At 44.3% G+C, this 23,535-nt stretch overlaps 1 protein-coding gene across 3 annotated transcripts in view; it reads left to right on the forward strand.

The window, feature by feature from the left end:
- Positions 1–1,180: 1,180 nt before the first annotated feature.
- The window catches only part of VSTM4 (V-set and transmembrane domain containing 4), a 78,126-nt gene continuing 55,771 nt past the window's right edge, over positions 1,181–23,535 (forward strand). For all 3 annotated transcript variants that reach the window (XM_037497895.2, XM_037497896.2, XM_037497897.2), the window contains exons 1-2: positions 1,181–1,236; positions 9,392–9,790. In XM_037497895.2, coding sequence (XP_037353792.1) covers positions 1,182–1,236; positions 9,392–9,790 — 454 coding nt within the window. In that variant the 5' untranslated portion in view covers position 1,181. The remainder of the gene's footprint in view (positions 1,237–9,391; positions 9,791–23,535) is intronic.

The raw sequence follows: 23,535 nt of genomic DNA on the forward strand, positions 1-23,535 counted from the left end.
CAGTAGGGCCTCCATATAAGTGTTCACAGGAACCTGCATCAACTTAAATTAGTCTCTAACTCAGAATGCAGTTGTACTTGATAGGACCAACTGATGGACAAATAAGTTGGTGGAGGATGTTCAAATGGTAGGTTTGTGAGTGAGTGGGCAGGCCGCAGGTGAAGGCCTTTGCTATGATAGTCCAGAACAAATGATATACTGAATTTCATCTGGGTCATTGACTGTCTTTCCTGGACTGTGTCTTCAGCAAAGATGGTCTAGTAGATTATTTGGGAAGCTGAAAAGTACTCAGGGAGCAAATAGGTGAAAGCAAAACCACGTTATATATTGGAGAACCACAGGAAAAGCACTTTCTAGCCCCAAATCTCCAGCACAACACTAGTTTTGGCAAAGAGAAAGCAAGGCTGGGGGAGGGAGGATATTTCGGTTCAATGCTGACTTGAAAAAGGAGAGACCAATATTTAGAAAGGATGCGAGGAACTGCTTTCTCCAAGTGTGGCCAGCGTGTGTAAAGGGCCCCTTCTACTGTCCCCCAGCTGCGAGAGTAAACTGCAAGCACACAGGTTGAGGCAGGAGGTCACCAGGACACCAAACAGTCCTGCCCCTTCCTTAGCTCCCTGCCCTTGTGCAACTATGTTGACATGCCCTATGTCAACTTCATCTGCAAAACGAAGTTCAGAGAGGTTACACTTGGCAAGGACCCACAACCGCTAATCAGAGTGGGCCCTGGGTCAGCTTTTAGAACCAGTTTTCCTCCTCTGGCATGAAGCCAAGTTCTCAGTTCACCCTCTATGATCGGGTGCTTCCCTCCACCTCATCCCATTGCAAGGGGATTCAAGGAGATGGCGACCCCAGATCTCATTGCAGTCTTGCGGGTACTCCCTGTGTCCAGTGATCACCTCTCCGAACCCCCCTTTTATTTCATCCGTGCAGTGGGGTGGGGTGGGTGGACCGAGACATCCACAGGTGGCTGGGTGACCGGCCGCGCGGGGGCCCTTCCTTGCCCGGTGCGGCGCTAGGCCCCCAGCCGCCAGGGTCCGGCCGGGGCGCGCCGCCCGGGGGCGGGCCGGGGCCGGGCCAGGCGCGGGGCTGGGGGCGGGCGCGGGCGCGGGGCGGGCTGGCGGAGGCCGGGCGGGCGGAGGCGCTGCTCCCGCGTCACTGCGCCCGGCGGCGGCGGGGAGATGCGGCTCCTGGCGCTGGCGGCGGCCGTGCTGCTGGCGCGGGCTCCGGCCCCGGGTAAGCGCGGCGGGGCCGGGCGGACGCGCGGGGCGGCCCCGGGACCCCGCGGGTGGGGCGAGGGCGGCCCGCGGCAGGGCGGCCGGGATCGGCGCTCGGGCCTGGCCGGGAGGCCCCGCAGACTCCGGGCCGCCCCCTCCCCGTCGCGCCCCGGGGCCGGGCTCCGCGCTGCAGCCGTCGCGGCGGGTTCGCTGAGCGCGGCGGCGCCTCCCCGCGGGTCCGCGGCCGCGGGGCTGGGAGCGCGGGCGGCGCCCCCCGGTCCTGCTCTGCCCCGGCTCCGGCGCGCCCAGGCGTGTCAGCCCAGCCCCCGTGCCCTTCCCCGGACAGGCCTGGGGTGGAAGATGTAGGCAGGACCGCGCAGCCCTGCTTGTTTTTTATTTGCTCTTGTCTCCAACAGTCAGGACGGACAACTGCTGGCAGGGCAGTCCCGGCTGCAACTTCCCTTTAAGTCTCTTTGCAGAGGTCCCCAGAAGACCAGCTCCGAAGTGGCTGGATCTGCCCCCGCTGGCCCTTGCGCACTGGGGACTTGGTCGTGGGCATCCGTGATGACCCGGCCGGGGAAGTGTGGTATCCAGAGCTGGCTGAAGTGGGGCCCTTGGTCATAGCACCCCGCTTTAGGGGCCGCCACTGCGCACGCGACTGACTTTTCCTTTGGACTTCTGCCCTCACTCCTAAGTTGCTGAAGAATTTTCTCTCTTTATTCCCCAGGGCCCTGCCCATATGCCTCTGGGCTGAAAAGGCCGTCCCTGCTAGAATAATAGTAATAATAAATTTATCAATGGCTTCTCACATTTCCTGGATGCAGATTGGGTGCCAGGTGTAGGCTACATGTACCATCTAATCACCAAAACACTTTAAAGTAATAATGACCAGCAAATATTTATATATCCAGGTACTTTGCAAACATTAACTCACTTAAGTTTGCACTTAACTCACTTAATAAACTCTGAGAGAAGTGCTATTATTATCCTTATTTTGTAGATGAGGAAACTGAGGCACAGCTTCATGAATTGCCTCCCTTTATGTCACAAGGCTTCTATGTGATAGAGCTGGGATTTGAACCTAGGAAGCCTCACTTTAGACTCTGCATATTCTTTTTTTTTATTTAAGTTTTATTTTTATATTCCCATGCAATTACAACCCCCTTATTTTGACCACCTTCCCTTCTTTCCCCGCCCCCCATCCCCCATAGAGTGTCTCTGGTTCATAGTTGTTTGTTGATTTTGATATTTTCTTTCTTATAGTTATTCTTTTTCCTGGTCCCTTATTTAAGTTTTCTAGATTCCTGCTATGAGTGAGACCATCTGGTATTTTTCTTTTTCTTTCTGGCTTATTTCACTGAGCATGATCCCTTCCACCTCCATCCATGTTGCTGCAAATTGCATGTGTTCATCTTTTTTGAATGCTGAGTAATATTCCATGGTATATATGTACCACATCTTCTTGATCCAGTTATCTATTTTTGGGCATTTGGGTTGTTTCCAAAGCTTAGCTTTGTAAACAGTGCTGCTATAAACATAGGGGTGCAGGTGTTCTTTGGAATTGATGTTTCTGTGTCCTTTGGGTAAATACCTAGGAGTGGAATTGCTGGATCATATGGAAGTTCTATGTTTGGTAGGTCCAGAAATCTCCACACAGCTCTCCATAGTGGTTGGACCAGTTTGCACTCCCACCAACAGTGCAGAAGAGTAGAAGAGTTCCTTTTTCTCCACACCCTCGCCAACATTTGTTGTTGCCAGTTTTTTTAATATGTGCCATTCTCACTGGTGTGAGATGGTATCTCATGGTAGTTTTGATTTGCATTTCCCTGATTACAAGTGATGTTGAACATTATTTCATATGCCTGTTGGCCATTTGCATTTCCTCTTCAGAGAAGTTTCTTTTTAGCTCTTCTGCCCATTTTTTGACTGGATTATTTTCTTTGTTGTTGTTGAGTCTCATCAGCTCTTTGTAGATTTTTGTGATCAGTCCTTTATCATTAGTGTTGTGTGCAAAAATGTTCTCCCAGTCGGTGGGGTTTCTCTTTGTTTTGGTTATTGTCTCTTTTGCTGTGCAGAAGCTCTTTAATTTGTAGTCCCAGCTGTTTATCTTTGCCTTCACTATTGCTACTTTGGGTGATGTGTCTGTAAAGATGTCTTTGATGTGCATATCATGTAGTGTTTCGCCTATATTTCCTTCTATGTATTTTATGGTTTTAGGTCTTATGTCTAGTTCTTTAATCCATTTTGAGTTGTTTTTTGTGCATGGTGTTAGGTAGTAGTCAAGCTTTATTCTTTTACATGTAGCGACCCAGTTTTCCCAGCACCATTTATTGAACAAATTTTCTTGCTCCAATGCATATTCTTTGCTCCTTTGTCAAAGATTAGTTGACCATAAATCTGTGGGTTTATTTCTGGATTTTCTATTCGATTCCATTGGTCTGTATGTCTGTTCTTGTTCCAATACCATGCAGTTTTGATGATTATGGCTTTGTAGTAGAGTTTGAAGTCTGGGAGTGTGATGCCTCCATTCCCTTCTTTTTTTTTCAGGAGAGCTTTGGTTATTTGGGGTTTTTGGTGATTCCATATAAATTTCATCAATAATTGTTCCATTTCTTTGAAGAATGACATTGAAATTTTTATTGGAAAAGCATTGAATCTGTATATTGCTTTTGGTAGGATGGACATTTTAATAATGTTTATTCTTCCAATCCATGAGCAGGGGATTAGACTTTGCATATTCTGACTAAGCTGTGCAGCCACTGTTTTGTAAATAGGGGAATTGATACTCAGAGTTAAGTAATTTTCCAAGGGTGAGCCAACTACAAGTGGCAGCACAGATGAGAGTCTGAGGGGAGGGACTTGGATTACAAGTCCAAGACTGGGAAGGGGTTCACCCACTGTCCCCTGGCTACCACTGCAGCAGGGTTTCCAGCGAACCTGAAATCTGTACTGTGGGAAATGCTCCTTGCACAGTTGTTACTGTTTTGATTGACAGTGATGGGCGTTTGACTGGGAGTAGTGGCCCAGGCCAGCTTTGGTGCCTCTGTGGAGTAGCCAGCAGCCATCAGGTGCAAGGGAACACATGGGTCTTCGACCCCAGAGTCCATGACCTCCTTATTAATCATAGCTACTGTCAAAAAGGGTTGTCGAGAGAGGTAAATTTTGGAGGGGATGTCAAGATGTCAAGGACATTCTCATGTTTCCAGCAGATCTCCAGAATCTGGAGAGAAGGAATTCAGGAACCTTTAGAACCAACCCTGGCTGTGCCCAAGGCCACCCTGTGCACAGATAGTGATGACAGCTCCTGCTTACAGGGCACACAATATGTGCCACCCACTTTTCTGAGGGTTTCATCCATAACCCCTCCTCATGATTCCCCATGGAGGGTCTGGACAGAATTCCTTTATACATAAATCTGGACTCTTGACCACTGCCTTGTCTCAATTCTCCATTTTGGAGTCAACTGGCTCCACCTCTTATTTTACAGAAAGACAAACTGAGGGGTGAAATATTTACTGAAAGTCAAGCTGTAATCCAGAGTGGTGGTTGAGAGCTATCTTTGAAGCTCAGTCACCTCAGTTTGAATTTTAGCTTTGCCACTTTCTGTGTGAGCTTGATCATGTGGCTTAGTCCCTCTGGGCCTCAGCCTTTCTATCTAAAGTGGGGATGAACACACCATGAAGATAAATTGAGAACATAAATCTAAATTGTTTAGGACAATGGTTGGCATAGAATTTACATCCAGCAAATGGCAGCTTTTATCATAGGTCAAGGCCATGTGTTGGTGCTGGGTGAGAGCTATTTTCAAGTGATGGGCTTTATAAGCCTGCATTACCTTAGAGACTAGGTCTGCCAGCACCTCTGCTTGGTATTCCATAAACACCCCTAGAGCTGTGAGTTTTTAAGTAATACAAGTATTCAATATATTTCACAGATTTATTTGGCACAAATTCAGACTATTCTTTTAAATGAGAATGAGATTTTTGCAGCCAGTTAGTACAGTTCACATCAAGTGCACATTCAGGGCTCCCTGAAATGAATGGTGGCAGTTTCTTCAGGGCACAGAGATACCAATACCTTACTGGTCAGATCAGAAAAGACGGACTCTGGCCGTGCCCACTTTTGCATCCCAGGCTGGGAAAGTGCTTTGTTTTCTATCCTGCATCTGGAAATTTCTCTCCTCTACTTCATGATCAGTAGAGAGGCAGAGAGAAAAAGAGGGAAAGAAAGAGGTACGTACAAGATGAGTAGATTGTATATTGTTTGGCTACATGGATGTGTTTTTTGAGGTCGTTTTCAGAGTTGGGTTGGTTCTTTTCATGACATTATCCAAACAGGCACAAGGGAATTAGACTCCATAAATCTTCAACATAGGACTATAACGTTCACTAACAGGCAAAACCAGCTACTTAATTCGTGGGATCCAGTGCAAGATGAAAAGTGGGCCCTTATTCAAAACCTATCAAAATGGAAAGAGAGCAGCAGCAGAGATGGAACCAAGCAGGGGGCTGTGCAAGCAGGGGGCCCCGTGTGACCGCAGAAGGCACACTCTTGAAGACCACTCAGCTCACAGACTGGCACATGCATCACTTTCTGTTGCCCCACCTGCACAAGTTTTCAGGGCATCAAACTAATGTTGGTATTTTAAAAGTGTTTTCTCTTTGGAGCCTTACACATCAAACAAAGCATCACCTTTCCGCAGTTAGATAAGGAAACTCAGGCTCCCAGGGCCTCATGTGTAATAGAACCAGGTTTCCAGTTTGATTTTCTTGGATGCCAGCACCTGGCTCTCTACCCAAGCCACTGGGAAGACCCCTTGCCCATCCCATGTGGGATACCAGAGTGCCCAAGTTAGGGGCCACGTGCTTGCTGAAGGATTAAGGTTCACTGCAGCAGGAATCCTGTCCTGGGTCATTCTCTTCCCTGTCCATGCCTTTCTTTGATTGGAGTAGAAAGCCCCCTCCTGAGATCCATCTGCACTCACAGGTGGCTGGCTGCCTGGGCCCTGGTGAGGGGTACCTGACTAAAGGACACTGATCTTTCTATTTCCAGTCTATTCTAAGTTCCTCCTGCCTCAGGGTCTTTGCATAATTGGGACCCTTTCCTTCCTTTCCTTGCATAATTGGGTCCCTTCCTCTTGCCCTGAATTTTATTTCATTAACTCTAACTCACCTTCAACTTCAATTTACCTTCATTTCCCCAGGAGCTCTCTCTTCCCTGACCCTGCAGGCTAGACCAAGGTCTTGCCCTGATTTGCTTTTACATCAAGTGCTGGGTTCCTCTTCTCCATAGTATGCAACAATATTTGTTGGCACAGATTAGATTCCTGTGTTGTTTTTTTCTTCCCACAATGGGCTGCCTGTCCCCTGAACCCTCAACTCCATTAGGTTAGGAATGCACCTTCTTCTTTGCACTGTGTCCAGCACATGCTCAGCAAGTATATATTGAGTGATTGGGCAAACAAAGCATAATTTAGGGCATAAACTGAAGGAGCAGGAGAGTGGCAGTACCCTGGTGAGTGTGTGGGGTGGGGAGGGTGTGGTCTACTTCCCACCTCAATTCCCTGCAATGCAGGATCACAAAGTAAAAATGTTTTTTTCAGGCCACAGTGACATCAGCAGTTCTCCTTCCTAGGCCAGAATAGGGAAGAATCTGGTCCCAGTGCTGCTCCCTTATCTTACTTGATGTAATGGCCTCATTTTACCATAATCATTATCTTAAAGGCCCTGTCTCTGAATACAGTCAATTCTTGAGTATTGGGTGTTAGGGCTTCAATATATGCATTTTGGATGGGACACAATTCAGCTCCTAACAAGGGTCTTTGCACTTCAGTGGGAGGAACATTTGTGGGCCATTTGTAAGAGAATGTGGGGCTAAATGAAGGCAGAGGGTACACTCTTGAAGACCACTCAGGGGTGCACTGGTACAGAGAAAAGGGGTGTTCGCCTTGGGACATGGTTCAGTCCATGCCCTTTGTGGTTGCTGCTGACTCTTGGTCTGAGCTACAGAAGTGGAAGGGTTACTGATTTTCCTCCAGAATGGAGTCTGGCCTCCCATGGGGACTGGAGCACTTGGCACATTCTTCTGGTTTCAGTCACTATAAATAATCCCGCCTTCATGTGGCGTTAACAGGAGAAGACTGGGGTGTGGGGTCCTGGCTGCTGCGCTCTCATCCCACCCATATTGTTTCAATTTCCTGTCTTCCCCAACTCTCCTTGACTCCAGTGGGGAGCCCTTGGGGGTGGGGTGAAGCTGGACTTCAATCCTGGAAGCCAGCTGCTGCATCTCTGCTGCTCTTTCTCAGTTGAACCCCTGGTGGTTGTAGGAGTTGGGGCAGCCTGCAGTTCCCTCTGTGTCTGTTCATGAGGGACCTCCCTCCACAGGGGTCTGTAGGGACCTCAGAGAGGCCTGAGCAGTCAGCAAGAAATGCTCTTGGACTGATTTAACATGGTGTGTGTGTGGGCTAGATGTCCACCAGGTCAGGTAGATGCATGGGAACTGGGGGGTAGTTCTTGCTTTTTTTGTCCTGCAGGAGGGACTTATGTGGATAGTGAGGTTGTTACTAGAAAGCAGGGGCCCTCCTCAGGAATCCGGGAGTATCTTCCTGGGCTGACTTTGTCCTTTGTCTCTGTAGACCTAGGGGACCTCATTCTTGTCCACAAGCTGCTTGGAGTCCAGCCGAGCACAAACCTTTTTCTTCTGAATTTACTTCCATTTATTTTCTTAAGGTAACAGAAGACGATGATGGTGCTATAAACTGAATAATCATCCTCCAAATTTCTGCATTCTAATTTCTGGAACCCATTGGGTTACCTTCTATGACAAAAGGCATTTTATAGATATTATTAAAGTAAGGATCTTGGTGTATCCTGGAGATCCTGGTGAGTCTGCCTTCTAAGAGATGAGAAAGATACTTTTAATTCTTGAAAAAAATGAAAGAAAATTGACCCTTATGTCTTATCTCTTAAGGTGTTCAGTTTAGCAAATCAGTATGGAAACCCCATAAAAGGATGAGACTACTGCCTGGACTTTTACAACAAAGAACATGTTTTAATGTGACTCCCTTCCCCTGGGGCCTCACCTGTTGACTTAGCCTCCCCACAGTGAAAGATTCAAATCTTTCTCCGTCTGTTTTTCATCCTCCTTCTAGTGTCCAGAGCTTTTGTTAAGTCTCAGATCAGAGCCCCAGCCCCTTTATGTGAGCAGAAGCTGACATTTGGGGCCTGAAAGCTGTGCTTTGGCAGCACCCTGTAAGGCACCTGCTAGTAGGGGTGGGAGGGCAGGAAACGGTGCTCTTTGCACTTGTGCCCTGGGCAGCGCGAGGCTGAGGATGTGGGACCTGGTGAGAAACATCCCTGCTTGGACAGAGGGAGGCTGTGGGCATCCTGCACAAAGCACCTGCTCTGGGCTCTGCTTGCCAGGAGAAGGCACCAGCTGAGTTCCTGGGCAGCGGGGCCACACTGTGCAATCCAGGATGGCAGCCTCAGGCGAGTCTAGCTAAGAATGAAGGGACAGGAAGTTGTGGGCTGGACATGGAATTCTGAAGCATCTTTCTAGTTGCTGAGAGGTTCCCTCACCCCTCCCTGTTTCTCGGCTTCATTCCTGCTCTTCAACTCTGAGGCCATCCAAGGGAACGAGAACAACGAACTGAGAAGCCCCTGTGGTTCCAGCCCCCTGGACCTAGTTTAGCCCTCTCTGACCAGTGCTGCTAACCTGCCTTGGTTGCTGGGGCAGGGGCAGGCACCTGGAAAGGCAGGTCCAGGTGTCTTGATGGAAAGCCCAGCAGAAGGGCAGCCCTCCTTGCTCCCTGACCCACGGCATTGCCCACTTGTACAGGTGGTGAAGCTGACTGAAGCAGGCCTTGGGAGGCAGGTGGTTGGGATGGGGAATGGGCTTGAAATTTTCAAGAGATTCCAAAGGTCCAAATCATTATGTGAAATCTGATTTTAAATGTCAGCAATTGATTAGAATTAAAGAAATTATCTTATAAATGAGGGCATGGGAGTCCTCCCCAAAGTAGACCTCCTTCTCCTAGGTAGAGAGAAGTTTGTGGCTGTTGGGGATGGCCTTCCTCCCTGGCCATGACATCACTGGGCTCCTGGAGAAAAGGACCACCATGTGTCCACTGGGAGCAGAAGTGCTGTCTTCATTTTCTTCCTTTTTTTTCTCTGCAGAGGTCTGTGGTGCCCTCAATGTCACCGTGTCTCCAGGACCTGTGGTTGACTACCTGGAGGGGGAAAATGCCACTCTTCTCTGCCATGTCTCCCAGAGGAGGCGGAGGGACAGCCTGCTGGCGGTGCGCTGGTTCTTCTCGCGCCCTGACTCCCAGGAGACCTTGATGGTTAAGATGACCAAGCTCCGGGTGATACAGTTCTATGGGAATTACAGCCGCAGTGCCTACCGGCAGAGGCTGCGTCTCTCGGAGGAGAGGCGGGGGGCTCTCTACATGCTCTCCGTTTTGACCCTCCAGCCAGCTGATCAAGGGCATTACTCATGCAAAGTCCAGGAAATCAGCAAGCACAGGAATAAGTGGACAGCCTGGTCCAATGGCTCTTCAGCGACAGAAATGCGAGGTAAGGATGCCTCTCCCCTCTGGGGAGAAGTGTGTGTGTGTGGGCTAGATCAGTGCATGTCCATCCTGTCCTCCAGGCAGTGGCCCCCAGGATGCCTCTGCTGGGCTAGAACACATCTTCCCAGCCTCAAAGGGTCATGGCTGTGTGAGCCAGGCAGTGGGAATGAGGATAGATCTGTACGTGGATGCAGGGAGTGATGTATATTTTAGATGTGGAAGCAGATGAGAAAGGAGCAATGCCCCATGTTAGCCCTCCCACCCCCAGGGAAACCTCCTTCCAGGCTGAAAGATTGGCCTGGCTCTGTGCTTTGCCTCCAGCCCAGGTCTGCACATCCTAGATTGCTTTGCTAGGGCACCCATGGGAAGAGGCATGCACTGGGAGGGTCTGAAGTTTCCAGGTCCCAGGGCAGGCAGGCTCGTTGCTGTGATCCATCACCCAGGGGAACCGATCCAAGCTCACTGAGAAATTCATGTAAAGGTGGAAAAAGGGCCGAGGTAGCCTTCCCTTCCTAGAGGCAGGAGGGTGGGGGCTGTGTTCTGGAACATCATAGCTACTGAGTACTATAGTTGAAGGTTATATTTTATCACAGATGTTTATTCAAGAAGACTCTGCTCAGGTTTAATAAGACTTGCTATTGTGCTCTAAAATTATATCTTTGAGTGCTTTGAACTTGAATTTGGTCTCACGTAAGATCAGGAGAATCACAAAATAAAATCGATGATCCCAAGTATGAAAAAGAAGATAATTTTATTCTATACATGTAATAGAATGTTAAGAGCATTAGTGATGTTGTTTTGTTAAGCTCTTTGGAAGGGATAGACTTCAGTTGTGTAAAGGTATTTTTAATATCCTATATGAGTCAGGGACTTGTTAAAATAAATAATTTATGTGGATAGACTTTCAATAGTCTGACTTTGTCTTTGGAGCTTGCTTACTGTAATGTTCTTAAGCACAGAATGATGTATTATCTGAAATGTTGTGTGCTTTTTCTACTTAGGCAAATTAATTCAAGAAAACAAATGACTATTAGTATAAATATGTATTTTGGCATAGAAAACAGAAAAATCAGATGACCAAAGGCTGAAAGGGGATCTACTCTGAATATCATTTGGCTCTAAAACTTAAGGTCTTATAGATGCCCTTTTTATTTTTATGTCACGGTGTATTCTGGACGTGCACCTTCACTCTATTGGCAGGAACTGTTCTCTGCCAGTTAGAATAGACAGTTTCCCCACGTCTAAGGGAGTGCAGTCATTTTGTTTATTAGCTAATGCAAATCTACTTTCAGTGTGAAACTGGTTCCTTCTGGAATGTTTGAGTACTTGCTCCAAAAACCTGAGTAGTTCTTAACACTTCACTGGAAATAAAAACCGCCTTCTTCTCCTTCCCTCCTCTCCCCCATTCCCTCTTTCTTTCCTTCCTTTTTTTTTTTTTTTTTTAAAGATTTATTTATTTATTTACACAAGCACTGGGTACAGTCAGAAGCACGGGAGGGTGAGAGAATTCACCAGAGCCAGAGCGGGGAGCAGAGCAGGCAGAAGGACCGAAGTACACTGCTGAGGGGAGCAGCGGGCGCAGCAGGAGAGGACTGCATGCCTTGTGGGACCCTCGCTGGCAGCCGGGGATCGAATCGGTGCTGCAGAGGCTGCAGGCAGCTCCGCAGCCCAGTGCTCAACTGCTGTGCCACCAGGGGAGGCCCTCCCCCATTCCCTCTTTCACTCAGAAACCCCTTTCTTTTCTTCCCCTTCCATGCCAGGGCCCTACAGTTTCTGTTTCTTCCCCTCCTCCTCTCTTCTTTCTACTCATTGTTTCATTATTATTATTTTGGCTGTATTCATTGTATGCAATTTATTCAAGTGACACTGGTTTACACACTATATATAATTCAGATGTGAAGGGTCACACTTCTTTAGATTTTGTGTTCCATACTACACCCACCACCAAGGCACCCATAGTCATTCACTGCCTCTTCCCTTCTTTCTCCTCTGTCTTTTTGTCTCTGTCTGGTGTTCACTCTCACACATATCGCCCTGATATCTCACTTAGAAGTGGTTCTAACCTCACAGCAGAACTAAGCTTATCCTGCTCCTCACACTCCCTCAGCCTCTTGGGAGGGCCATGGTTTTCTGATTGGAAGATTTAAAACTGTAGGAAGCTTTCTATGACCATGCTTTCTAGAACCTTCTACCTAGGCTACTAAGGAATACGCTGAGGGGGTTAAGGAAGGGTAGCCCCAAGTAAGTAATCTGAAAGCAGACTGACTTGTTTAGGTTGGAGTGTGTCCGTCCCAGACTGGGGAAATGTGTCCAGGCTTGACTGGCTGAACTTCCTGGCCAAGGTGGGGGATGGACTGGGCTCCAGCTTCTGGGCACCTTTCCCTGGCCTTTTGCTTTGTTCATTTCCAGGGACCTTGTTTTCCTAAATCTCTACCTCATGTGAATAGTTGTTATATGGAAAGCAAGAACACAAACAGCACAATGAAAAGTTCTGTGAGTTAATGTGTGTGGCTTGGAATATTAAATAGAAACTTCCAGAGATGTTTTTGGAGTGAGTCTTCCCCTGACCCCCTCTAGGACCCATAGTCCCTCTTTTCTAATAACTCACTTTGCTTTCGTTCCTATAGGCTGCTATAGCCATCCACGGGAGAGGACGCTTTCCTTGGAAATACATCTTAACGCTACTCCCCACCCCCTGCCCTTGACTATGGACTATCATGTGCTCTTTCTTGCAGTATTCTTAGTATGAAATAAAATTGCTTGTCTTTTGCTGTAAATTCCCAGAAGGAAAGGCTGAAGCATGGTGTCCTTATCTCACTGTTACAAATGGAAGTTGACTTGGGCTGATCCACTTAACGAATGGTTTCTGGCACAGAGCAAATGTCCTAGGAGCTTTGGTTCTGATGTCCACATGTTGGTTGTTTTTTATTGTAAAATAATATAGTTCAATTAGAGAAGGCATGAACAAATGCTGAAAGCGTTTAAAGAAGAAAATATAAATGATTTACATTATCTCCACCCAGGCATAACTTAATATTTCAATGTAAATCCTTCTAGTCATCTTTATGCAAATAAAAATTAAAATGCTAATTTCAGTCATACCATAAATACTGTGTTGTGGCTGACTTTTCTCACATTACTTAGTACTGTGTATATTTGCCTTTATTGCTAAATATGCTTCCATAACAGAACTGTGATGGTGGGATGATTGTGTCATTCCATGATACAGATGTACCACAATTTAACTTCCTAGTTAATATAATTGGACATTTAAGGTGTTCTCAATCCCTTGTCAATAAATTCCTACAGGTCCCTGTCTTTAGAATAAAGTTCTCAAATAAAACTGCCTTGTCCATAGGTATACTCAATTTAAAATATGTAATTGAAAGAGGTGAATTAACCTCTAAAGTAGCTAATCAATTTTTAGTCCCATCAGCACTGAAAATGTCTCCCCCCCTCCATGCATTGGTGTACATAATATGTACTTTTTTGAGGGTGGTGATGGTGAGGATGGTGATTAAGAATGATTGGACTAATACCTGGTTCACTGTTGCCCCTCAACAAATAATGAATGAAATACTCTTGGATGGCACCTCTTACTGTGAATGCTTCAAGGTAGGCATGACTTGGTGGATAATACCACCTTCTTTGGGAGACCTCACCCCTCTTCCTGTGGCCTATGCCAAGTGTACATCTTATTTGGGGTCTCTTATCTACCCTTCCTGTTCTAGCAGCCTTCTTTACTTGCCAGCCATGGAGAAATCTCTCACGATAGGGTCTTGTAGCTTCTGTTAATGCTCTTAGCACAACATTTTGTAGCTTTTTTTGTAACCTGCTGTGACAGACATGATGTAAAAAAAAATATGTAAAAGAGTCTAATGATATAAAAACCAAAAGTGTGAAAGTCTGTCTTTTCCCTGTTACACCCTAATGTCCTCAGCTTTGCTGTATGCCCAAAGGTAATCGTTGTCAGTGATTTGATTTCGCTCTTTCAAGCCCTTTCCATTGGCATTCATGCACACCCACACACAGAATTTTAACAATCTTATACTTAATGCTTCATAAGTATTGTGGATAATATGTTTTTTTTTTTTGTAATTGCTTTTACATAACAAGATAATACTCACTGTGTCCTATTGTTCCCCAGGTGATGAGCACTTAGAAAACTTCTAATTTTTCATTAACACAGCCAGTGCTTCATTGTATACATTTCAGTGAGCATGATTGTATACATTTCTAAGTGTTACTGTTGGTTAGATTCCTGGAAAGAGAATAGCCTTGCTGGGCCTAAGGCTATGCACATTAAATTTTTAATAGGCAATGCCAAAATGCTCTCCAAAAAAACTTTTCACATTTGTACTCTGACCATGATTGCATGATAGTGTCTATTTCCCTGAAGCCTCATTAACAATCAATATTATTAATCTTTTTCATTATTTATTACAATGATGGGAAAATAATATTTCATGGTTTTAATTTCTGTTATATTCAGTACTATGTAATTTAATTTCAATTATTTAATTCATTTATTAATGAGATTGAACATCTCTTCATATGTTTATTGGCTATTTAAAAATATTTTTCTGTGAGTTGCCTGTCTATGATATTTGCCTACTTTTCAACTAGTTGCTATCCTTTTCATATTTTTATAGATACACACACACATACCCACATACATATATACACATGTACATATATACACATGCATGTATATATATATATTTCTGATCATTAATCTCTAGCAAAGGTACAAAATTTTTTTTCTTGTTTGTTTCCTATCTTTCAACTTTGTTTTCTTTTACCACATCTTACCTTTTCAGTATATTTATATAGTCAAATTTACCATTTTTTCCCTTTATGGTATTCCTTTCTTTAGTAGTATTTTTTCTTGAGATGTAATTTATATTCAATTATACATTACCTTGATTTTGTGCCTTATCATGGAAACTGTTTCCCACCCAAGCTTATAAAAGTTGACTTCAATATTTTTCATTAATACTTTTCAAGAATTAAAAGAAAGTTACTCCTTTCTTTCCATTTTTATATAAGGTGTGCTGTAGTAAGTTTACTTTTTGTTTCTAAATGACTACCTTGTTGCCCCCTCATCATCTATTGTATAGTTAAATTTTCCCTGCTTGAAATATCACATTTTTTATAACTACCATCCTATATTTAAATTAACCTCACATACCTCATCAATATAGTGCTATTTTAGTCATTCAGGAATAGGGCTGGTCTCAGGAATAGGGCTGGTTTTGCCCATTTTTTTAATTTAGTTTTTCCTTTAGGTGATTCTACTTATCTTTGTAAAAATTTTGCTGGGCTTTGATTTTATTAGGACTTTGTTGACTTTGTTAATGACTTTGGCATGGGTCTGTACACTTACACGTCTTTATGATTTTTAATGTTCTGACCCAGGTACCTGTTGTGTTACTTCATGTGTTCAGTTTGGTTATTTTTGTTTTATCTTTCAGAAAGATTTCTTCATGTAAGTCTTGAAATTTGTGTTAAGTTTGTTGCTACATATTTTATACTTGTAATTGGGATTTTTCTCTCCCTACACACACACACACACACACACACACACACATGTCTCAAATTAAAAATTTAAATTCAATTTAAAATTGTTTATTGCTGGGGTAGAAAAGTATTTGTATTGTGTTTGGCAATGTAATGAGTTATATTATTATTTCAGATGTAGTATTTTTCAATTGTTTCTCAACAATGCCTATAAGTATATATCTCATTATGTTTTCTAACTTTCTTATATTGTCCAGTACTTTAGAGATAGTGAGTCATCTACTCTTTTTTGTGTTGTGAGTACTGGGAATTTTGGCTTTTCCATTTGGGCTTTTATCTTGACCACATTCTTCCACACGGCTACTGTTAGAGGTTGTCAGTTACCTTACTCAAAAGCCAGCTTTGACGTATCCATGACTTTTTCATGATCACCATTTATAAACCTATCAGATAAGCAATTGGTGTCAACTTAATACTCTCTCTTAGTAATTTACCTTTTCCTTTTTTAATTTCTTAAAACCTATATTTAAAATTCCATTCCAAAGAAATGAGCTACTAAGCTCATGAGCTACTAAAAAAAGATGAATGGAATAATATGGAAACAATCCGGAAAGGCTACATACTGTGTGATACCAACTACATGACATTCTGGGATAGATAAAATGATAGAAACAGCACAAAGAACACTAATTACCAGAGGTTGCAGGGCAAGGAGGGGTAAATAAGTGGAGCACGTAGGATTTTGCAGGGAAAACATTCAGTATGGTAGTGCAATGGTGGCTACATGTCATTATACATTTGTTTAAACCCATGGAATATATAACAGAAAGAATAAACTATGGATTTGGAATGATTATGATATGTCAGTTTTGACTGATCAGTTGCAACCAGTGTACCACTCTGGGGGAGGGGGGTTGATGCTATGCATATGTGGGAAGTGAAGGATATGGAAAATCTATGTACATACCTCTCAATTTTTCTCTGAACTTACAGCAGCTCTAAAAAAAATCTTAATTAAAAAAATCCACTCTAGAAACCTGTCAGAGATAGTCAAAAAGTCCATTAGCTTATAGTTTTAAAACCTACTTTCTTACTTTTCTTTTAAATCAAGACATGCCTTTAGCCTTTTAGACTCTTTCCTAGCCATTTAGAATCAGGACATGTCAACTTTTCCTTAACTGGAGTTCTTTCGGGCTTGTGAGTGATCACCACTTAGGAAAGGTGAGAAGTCCTTCTCGCGGTATGAATGTGATGAGAATGTGGTCATTGAGCCCACTGGCTGCAAAGGTCATTACTGAGAAAGTACAGTTGCCAGATTATTAAATAAATAAACCTCATCAATACAATCAGGGTGCCACAACTAAATTGTCATGGACACTGATTAAAGTCTAACATCTTTACATTATTTATATATATATTACAGTGGAGTTAAGTCTATTAATATAACATCAGTCCTTAGCACTTGTCTTTGATTCGCTCATTTGAGTGGTAGAGAAAGATATGGAGGCAGAATCCTGGAAGGGATATCCAGGGAATTGTGTATTACCCTCAACCTGTGATATCTCTGCTGCAACCTGAAGATGGGGACCCTCACAAAGTCCAGCTCATCAGTCATGTGCATGTAAAGTACCTGAGGGGTGTGTGAAAAATGAAGAAAATGTGGAACTTAAAATCCAAAACCAACCAAGTAGCCAACCCATGCAAATCTGCAGTGTTAATTGCTTTACTTTGCTCTACATATATTTGAGTGTCCCTTAAATCCAGGTAAATCTTTGAGAACGTATGTATGGTGACAAAAACAGAACATTATTGGGAAAAAATCGACATTAATAAGTGATTTTTTCCCCCCTAGAGATACTGCTGAATGTGTTTGAATAAGAAATGTAGATTGTCTTAACTTGGGGCAAAGCATAAGTTGCCTTTTTATGTTTTAATTGTGCAAATCATTAAAATATGTTGGAGAGTGGGGATTTTGAAGAATGGGAAGTTGTTAAGTTGGGTTTATCTGCAAAATGTTTGTGTGAGAGATTGTGGGAGGGAGGGGCCAGGGATTGTTGTGGCACAAAATGACTTGATAAATAATGAAAACCTCTGTGACCCTCTGGGTGACAATGGAGTCACACTCAACTTATTTTAGGGTGTCTATCATATCAGAGGAACTTGTCAAAGTCATTTTTACTACCAAAAGTAGAAGGAAAGGCAAGAAAATATGTAATTTCTTCAATTTTTTGTGTCATGCAACCATTTTATTGAGTGAAAAGTGCTGCCTGCAGTGAAAATGGATAGAAAAGTCCTAAGTAATGTGTGTTTTGAGACAGATTTCCAGTGGAGAACAGGAGGGGTAATGTTAGCTTTTATTTCATTAAATTGTTTTATCAATGACATTGAAAAAGAGCCCATGTCACCCTAATGAACTTTACAGAAGTGCAAAATTGGGAAATGTTCTTAATGTCAATAAGGAGTAAAACATAATAAAAAGGAATCCAGAGAGCTAAGAAATGCAGGCAGGAAATAACAGAATGAGATTCAATTTGGAAAAATGGCAGAGTAATACATTTGGGGGAAATGAATCTTAGGTGCTATTGGGAGTCACAGGAGTCTAGGAGGCTGCGCCTGTGGAGGCACTGTGATGATGGTGGCTGTGAATTACACGTGCATCTGCAGTGTGAGGCGGTGGCACCAACACTCCGTATTCTTTCCATCCACGTGCAAGTTGGTCTGGTGTCCCTGAGCAGGAAAGCAATTGCAATGTACTGCCCTGGTGAGACACTAATGTGGACTCCATGGCCTATTTGGGGAGCCTTGTTTTTTGAAAGGTAGATTCAAACTAGAGCAAAGTGGCAAAAAAGATAAGGAAATGAGAATCGTCTTTCAGAGACATGACATGATCAGTTCAGCGGAGGACGCCTTGCTGAGCTCAGCAAGAAATTGCTCAGAAAATAATATGGACCACAGTGTTCAGCAGTGGGCATTTTACTGAGTAACCTGCTCTGTACCCTCCAGATGCTGGGAACTTGGGGACATATGGGTGGATTTGTCTGTAGGAGTGGCAGATACACAAGCAGACACAGGATCACATCTAAGTATCATGATGTTCATGGGGCATGTGTGGAAGCAAAGGTGCACCCCTAAGGATGTGGGAGAAGGCAGTGCTTTTGCTGACAATCGCCATACTCAGGGAAGTGGTGGGGGTCCTATAATAGTAGGTCAGGACCTTTGTGGCCTGAGCAGGGGAGGTGGAGCAGGGTGAGCCTGGGTAACTAGGGGAGACAGGCAGAGCTGCTGGTGGAGGGGCTTATAAACCAAACATTAAGGAATTTACAATTGTTTTTGTAGGCCAGTATTCTCAACCTTGCTTAATGAAAGAATCACTTGATAGCATACAGATTCCCAAGAATTTGTCCTGGAGATTCTGGTCTGCTAGGTCTGGTTTGAAATTTGAATATTTAACATATAGGCTAGGTGATTTGATCACCTGGTAGTGTGGGAGCTTTTTCATTTTTGGAAAGCCTAGGAAGCATTTAAAGTGCTTTGAAAGATCTTTTCTATTGGCTGCTTGGGATGTGGATTTTAGATGAACCACACTAAAGGGTGAAGAGACAAAGTCTTTTGTAGTTGCCTATGACTAAATTTGGCAGTTGAATGGAGAGATATTAAAAGGTTAATGAGAAGTCTTTAATGATTGCCTGGATCTGAACAAGAGAGAGCTTTGGGATGACACCCGAAAGTCTAACTCAGTATGTGTAAGGTGGTGTCCGCAACTGGCAGAAGGACTACATGGGGTGAAGCTGGCCCACAGGGGAAGTTTAGGATTGACAGTGAGGTGGTGGGATCCATTCTTGATTGGATGTCTTATGGGTACTTCTGTTCTTCCATTACTGACACACCATGTCCCCACATGTCTTTCACCCTCCCTTTACCGTGTCCCCAAATCCAAGTATTTGCTGGTTATATTACGTCCCCTGCTCTCTTTACATCTTTGACTTCCCTTTGCTGCCTCTGTCTTCCCCAAGCTTTGGGGATCTCCCTTCCTTTGTGCCTTTTCCATCCAGATAGATGTCCCCATGGCCCCTACACTTGTCTTTCCTGGGCACTGGTCTGGCCTGGTCTCTCCCAGGTCATGCAGATCCTGTAGAGTTCTAAGCATGAGAACAGCCCAGGGGAATGAGAGGCTGGACTAGCCCCGAAGCCTGCTTTTTCTTCAGGTGCCAAAAGAAGAGTTTCCAGGTTGAAGCGTGAGGTCTGTGTGACTTTCAGTGGCTGGCAGACTCCATCACTCTCCTGCTACCACAGGTCCCCTCAGTGGCCACCAAGCTTTGAGATGGGCCAGTTTGCAGGCTGAGGGCTCTATGTGGGCCCTTCGCACCAGGGACAGTGGACATCTAGGGTTCATAATAGTGACATTGTTCATTTTAGGCTTCTGTTCTTAGGGGTATAGCAGCTTTGATGCCCAGACCTCATAAAAAATGAACCTCAGTGGCTTTTCTGTTTAATTCTGTAACACACAGACTCAGAAACAGTTCAATATTCTGAGAGGAAATGAACCTCCATGTTTTCAGATGGCCACATGTTCATCCACAGCGAAAATGCTAATATCAGAAGCAATTTCAAAAGGCTGCATAATCAGTATTTCAATTTAACCCCAAATAACATATTTTAACAAACCAAATTGCTATTTGACTTAAGAGTATTTAAGTAAGCTTACATGTGGGGAGTAGACAAAGCAAATGTAAACTCTGTTACCCTAAAGGTATTTGGGGGCAAAGATGAAATTATAATGTAATTTCTTATCTGGCTATTTAACCTGAAAATGTTAGAGGGAATTTAATAATTGGATCTGAAAGTACTACCACAGGGAACTGATATTTCAAGTTTCAGTGAAAGAAATTAAATAATTCCTTTTCCTCCAGAGACATGGAATAGATAATTAGGAATGAGATTTACCAAACATTTAGTGGTACTGCTTAATTAAGCAAGCACATATCTCGATGTTTAAAGTGTCAACAGGTCCAGACCCTCAAAGGAAGCAAATTGACAACTGGAGTGTAATTTAAACACCACTTGAAACAACTCATCATTGTACTTACCTTCATTCCAACTGCCATGGTCTTGGGTGAATTTAGAGATTGAAAACTTAATCTGAGCAAACATGTATGAAACCCCAGCTTGTGAGCCTGTCATCATTGTGCCTTGCCCAGGGAGGTAAGGTAGAGAGGTTTGATCCCTACCCTCTGGGTCCTCAGCTTCACAATCTGGAGGAGGAGACATATGTAGATATTGGTGGATATCTGATTGACATCCAGAGAGCTAATAAAAAGAGAGTGTGAAAGGACGGTCCAGAAGTAAGGATACATTGCTGAGGGGTATATGAGAAGGTTCCATGGGAAAGGTGTGTCTCTGTGAGACCACAGGTTGAGGAGGGCTATGAGAGCTATGGGCCATTTCCTGTCAGGAGACAAAGCAGTCTGAGCAAAGGTGTGGGCAGAGAACTTGCAGGTAATGTGATGGATTTGGATGCATGTTTATTGTTGGTGAGAGCCAGCAGTGGGGAGTGTTAGAGCAAAGGCTGACATATGGACCTGGCCGGTGACCTTAACTCCAGGGACCCTACCAGATTCTTAAATGCACCCTTATACCTGGTACAACTCAAGCTGCACAGAAGGACTCTCTCTCTCTCTATATGTACCTTATTCTGGAGCTGTATCTGCAGAGAGCCAGTTTCCAAGTCCTAAGTTTCAGTACTTCCTAAGCACCATTTGGGGGCATACACATGGCCTTTCTATTTTGTAGCTGATTCTATCTCAAAATGTGACCTTTTCCAACTGCCTTGTCACAATGAGGAGTCTATTAGAATATGCTGGTTTTTTTGGCTTGCTCTTTTGCTTGTTTGCTTTGTTTTCTAGAATTTGTCTTAGAATAAATGCAAAAGGAAAGAGTGATTTGAAATAAACAAAGTTGGGAGTTCTGTTTCTCATCAGCTGCTCCATGCAGGTCACGCAGAGGTCCTACTCACAATCTATGGCCTTATCCGAGTCCCAAGAGAGGCTGCCTTTGGTGTAAGTCTTGGAGGGGCAGGGAGAAAAGGAAGCCACAAGCAAAATTCTAGAGCAGAAACAGAGATGGTCTCTGTGTTTCTCTAGGGTTGCAGTCACCTTCCTGAGAAAATGGATCACTTATAAATAGTGGGGACACAGATACGTTGTCAGTTTTATTTTCCCTCGGGAAACCAGCCTACTGTTGAATAAGAAGAGCCAAGGAACTGAGTATACTAATTTTTGAAATTGGAGCAAAGGTGTTTTCTCATCTTTATTTTATTTAAGGGTCTGTTCTTGTGTGTACTTTATGTCACCAACCTCTCTCTTCCCTTTATATTTTTCTCTCTTTTTGATCTATGCAAGGTGCTGCCTGAGGAAACTGAGGCAGGGTAGCATCTGCTCTCCAAGCTTCTATGCCCTCTGGGTGTAAATTAGGTCTACATGCTGTGGATCAGGATCTTAAATTTCTGTTCCTCTCCTTTCAACTTGAAAGAAACTTAAGAACCATCTGCTTAAGGTCTTGGGACTTCCTGACTCTTCCTTAGGTTTTGCTGCTATTCTAGTTTTCCCTGGATTAAATGGAAGACACACTGATTTGGTTTCAAGTACTGGGCCTTGTGCTAGACTGGGTGGGAGATTAAGACCCAGAGTCTGGTTTCTCATGGCTTGAATTCCCTCTGTCTCTTGGACACAGTGCTTACCTCTCTACAGGAGTATGGGATATAGGGTCTCTCCAAATGGGGTCCTGCAGCCTCAAACTTCAGACTCTTCTGAAAGCTTTGCTCCCTAAACATGCAAATCTTCAAGCCCTACCAACCTTTCTGTATAGCCAGTAATTCAGAGGTGATGCCTGGGAATTTCTATTTTAACAAGAGTCCCAATCAGTCCCGAACACTGAAGTTTTAGAGATCTCGATCTTTGGACTAAATGAGGGCAAACAGCTATGGTTAAGATCTGTGGCATCTGAGAGCCCAGCCTTACTAGCAGTAAAAATAGAAAGGTCAAGGGGTACCTCCCAACTCTGGGCCAGTCTTTCCCTATCCTTGCCACTGCACCCTGTGGCCTGCATCCCAGAAGACTTTCTGTGTCAGAAACATATACCTTACTATGGTTGCAATTTAAGCTCCTTTAATTGTAGGATTCCTTGTTAAAGGAATGGGGCGATAGATAAGCAGGTGGGAAAGAATTTTGAGGGAATTGGAGCCTTCCCAGGGCCTATCAAAACCGTCAACCATCTGCTCTGAGGATGGCCAGGTCCTCAGTATCATTGGTGAATATGAGCCTGGGAAGGCCCCAGTGGGCATAGTCACAGGGTCTTCATGTGACCTCAGGGATACTGTCTGCCACACGGCGTGAAACATGCCCTTCCCAGGGGAATCAGTGGGATGTTCTGTCCAAGTTAGGGATTAAAACTCTCAGTTTCACACCTCTCTGAGTGATGGTTTCCTGCAGGTCCCATCAGAGGGGACTGGACTAAGATTCTCTCTTTCCAACCTGCTTCCTCCAGATATAAGTCAGATAGGATCAGTTTGTCTCGGTACCTCTGGGCTGCATTCTTCTAGAACATTTGATCCTGTTCCCACTTTCAACCAGTTCTTCCTGGAGGGGCCGTGATGTAGTGGATTGCACAACTTGCTCCTTATTAGATTTCATCTGATTCTGTTCTTTTGTGGAGGGGTCCCATGATGCCCTGCAGCACTGTCCCCTGGGCTACCACCTGGACAGAAGATCAGCTATGTTCTGCCCACTGGGCACGAGGGTTCCAAGGAAATCACATAGCAGTCAATAGGTCAGCTGATGACTTAGCTTTTGTGTACTCTTTTCCTTTCTTCTCTACTGTTAGCCTGAAGTAATGGATAAATGGGCATAGGAGTCAGAAATCAAAATGCCCACTTCACTTCTGATAAAGCTATATTGAGAAAGGCAGTTTGGCACTGAGGCCAAATTGAGCTTCCACTGCTTCCCTGATGAGTTGTAATTTCCTCCTTGCCCTCTTGTAGACCCAGTGTGTACACTCAAGGCCCTGCACTTGGTGGGAGGAGGAGGCCCTTGCACCCTTGGGAGGCCCTTGCACCCCTTCCCTAATGGGACCCTTGGATGCAGGAAGGATAGAGGAGGATGGTGTACATGAATGGCTCCAAATGGGGCTCTTGGGGAAGCAGGACTGGCGTCACTCCAAGCAACTGGGGTGATA

The sequence above is a fragment of the Talpa occidentalis genome, unplaced genomic scaffold (assembly GCF_014898055.3).
Source record: "Talpa occidentalis isolate TD23 unplaced genomic scaffold, MPIMG_talOcc4v2.1 talOcc4.8, whole genome shotgun sequence".
Lineage (NCBI taxonomy): Eukaryota > Metazoa > Chordata > Mammalia > Eulipotyphla > Talpidae > Talpa > Talpa occidentalis.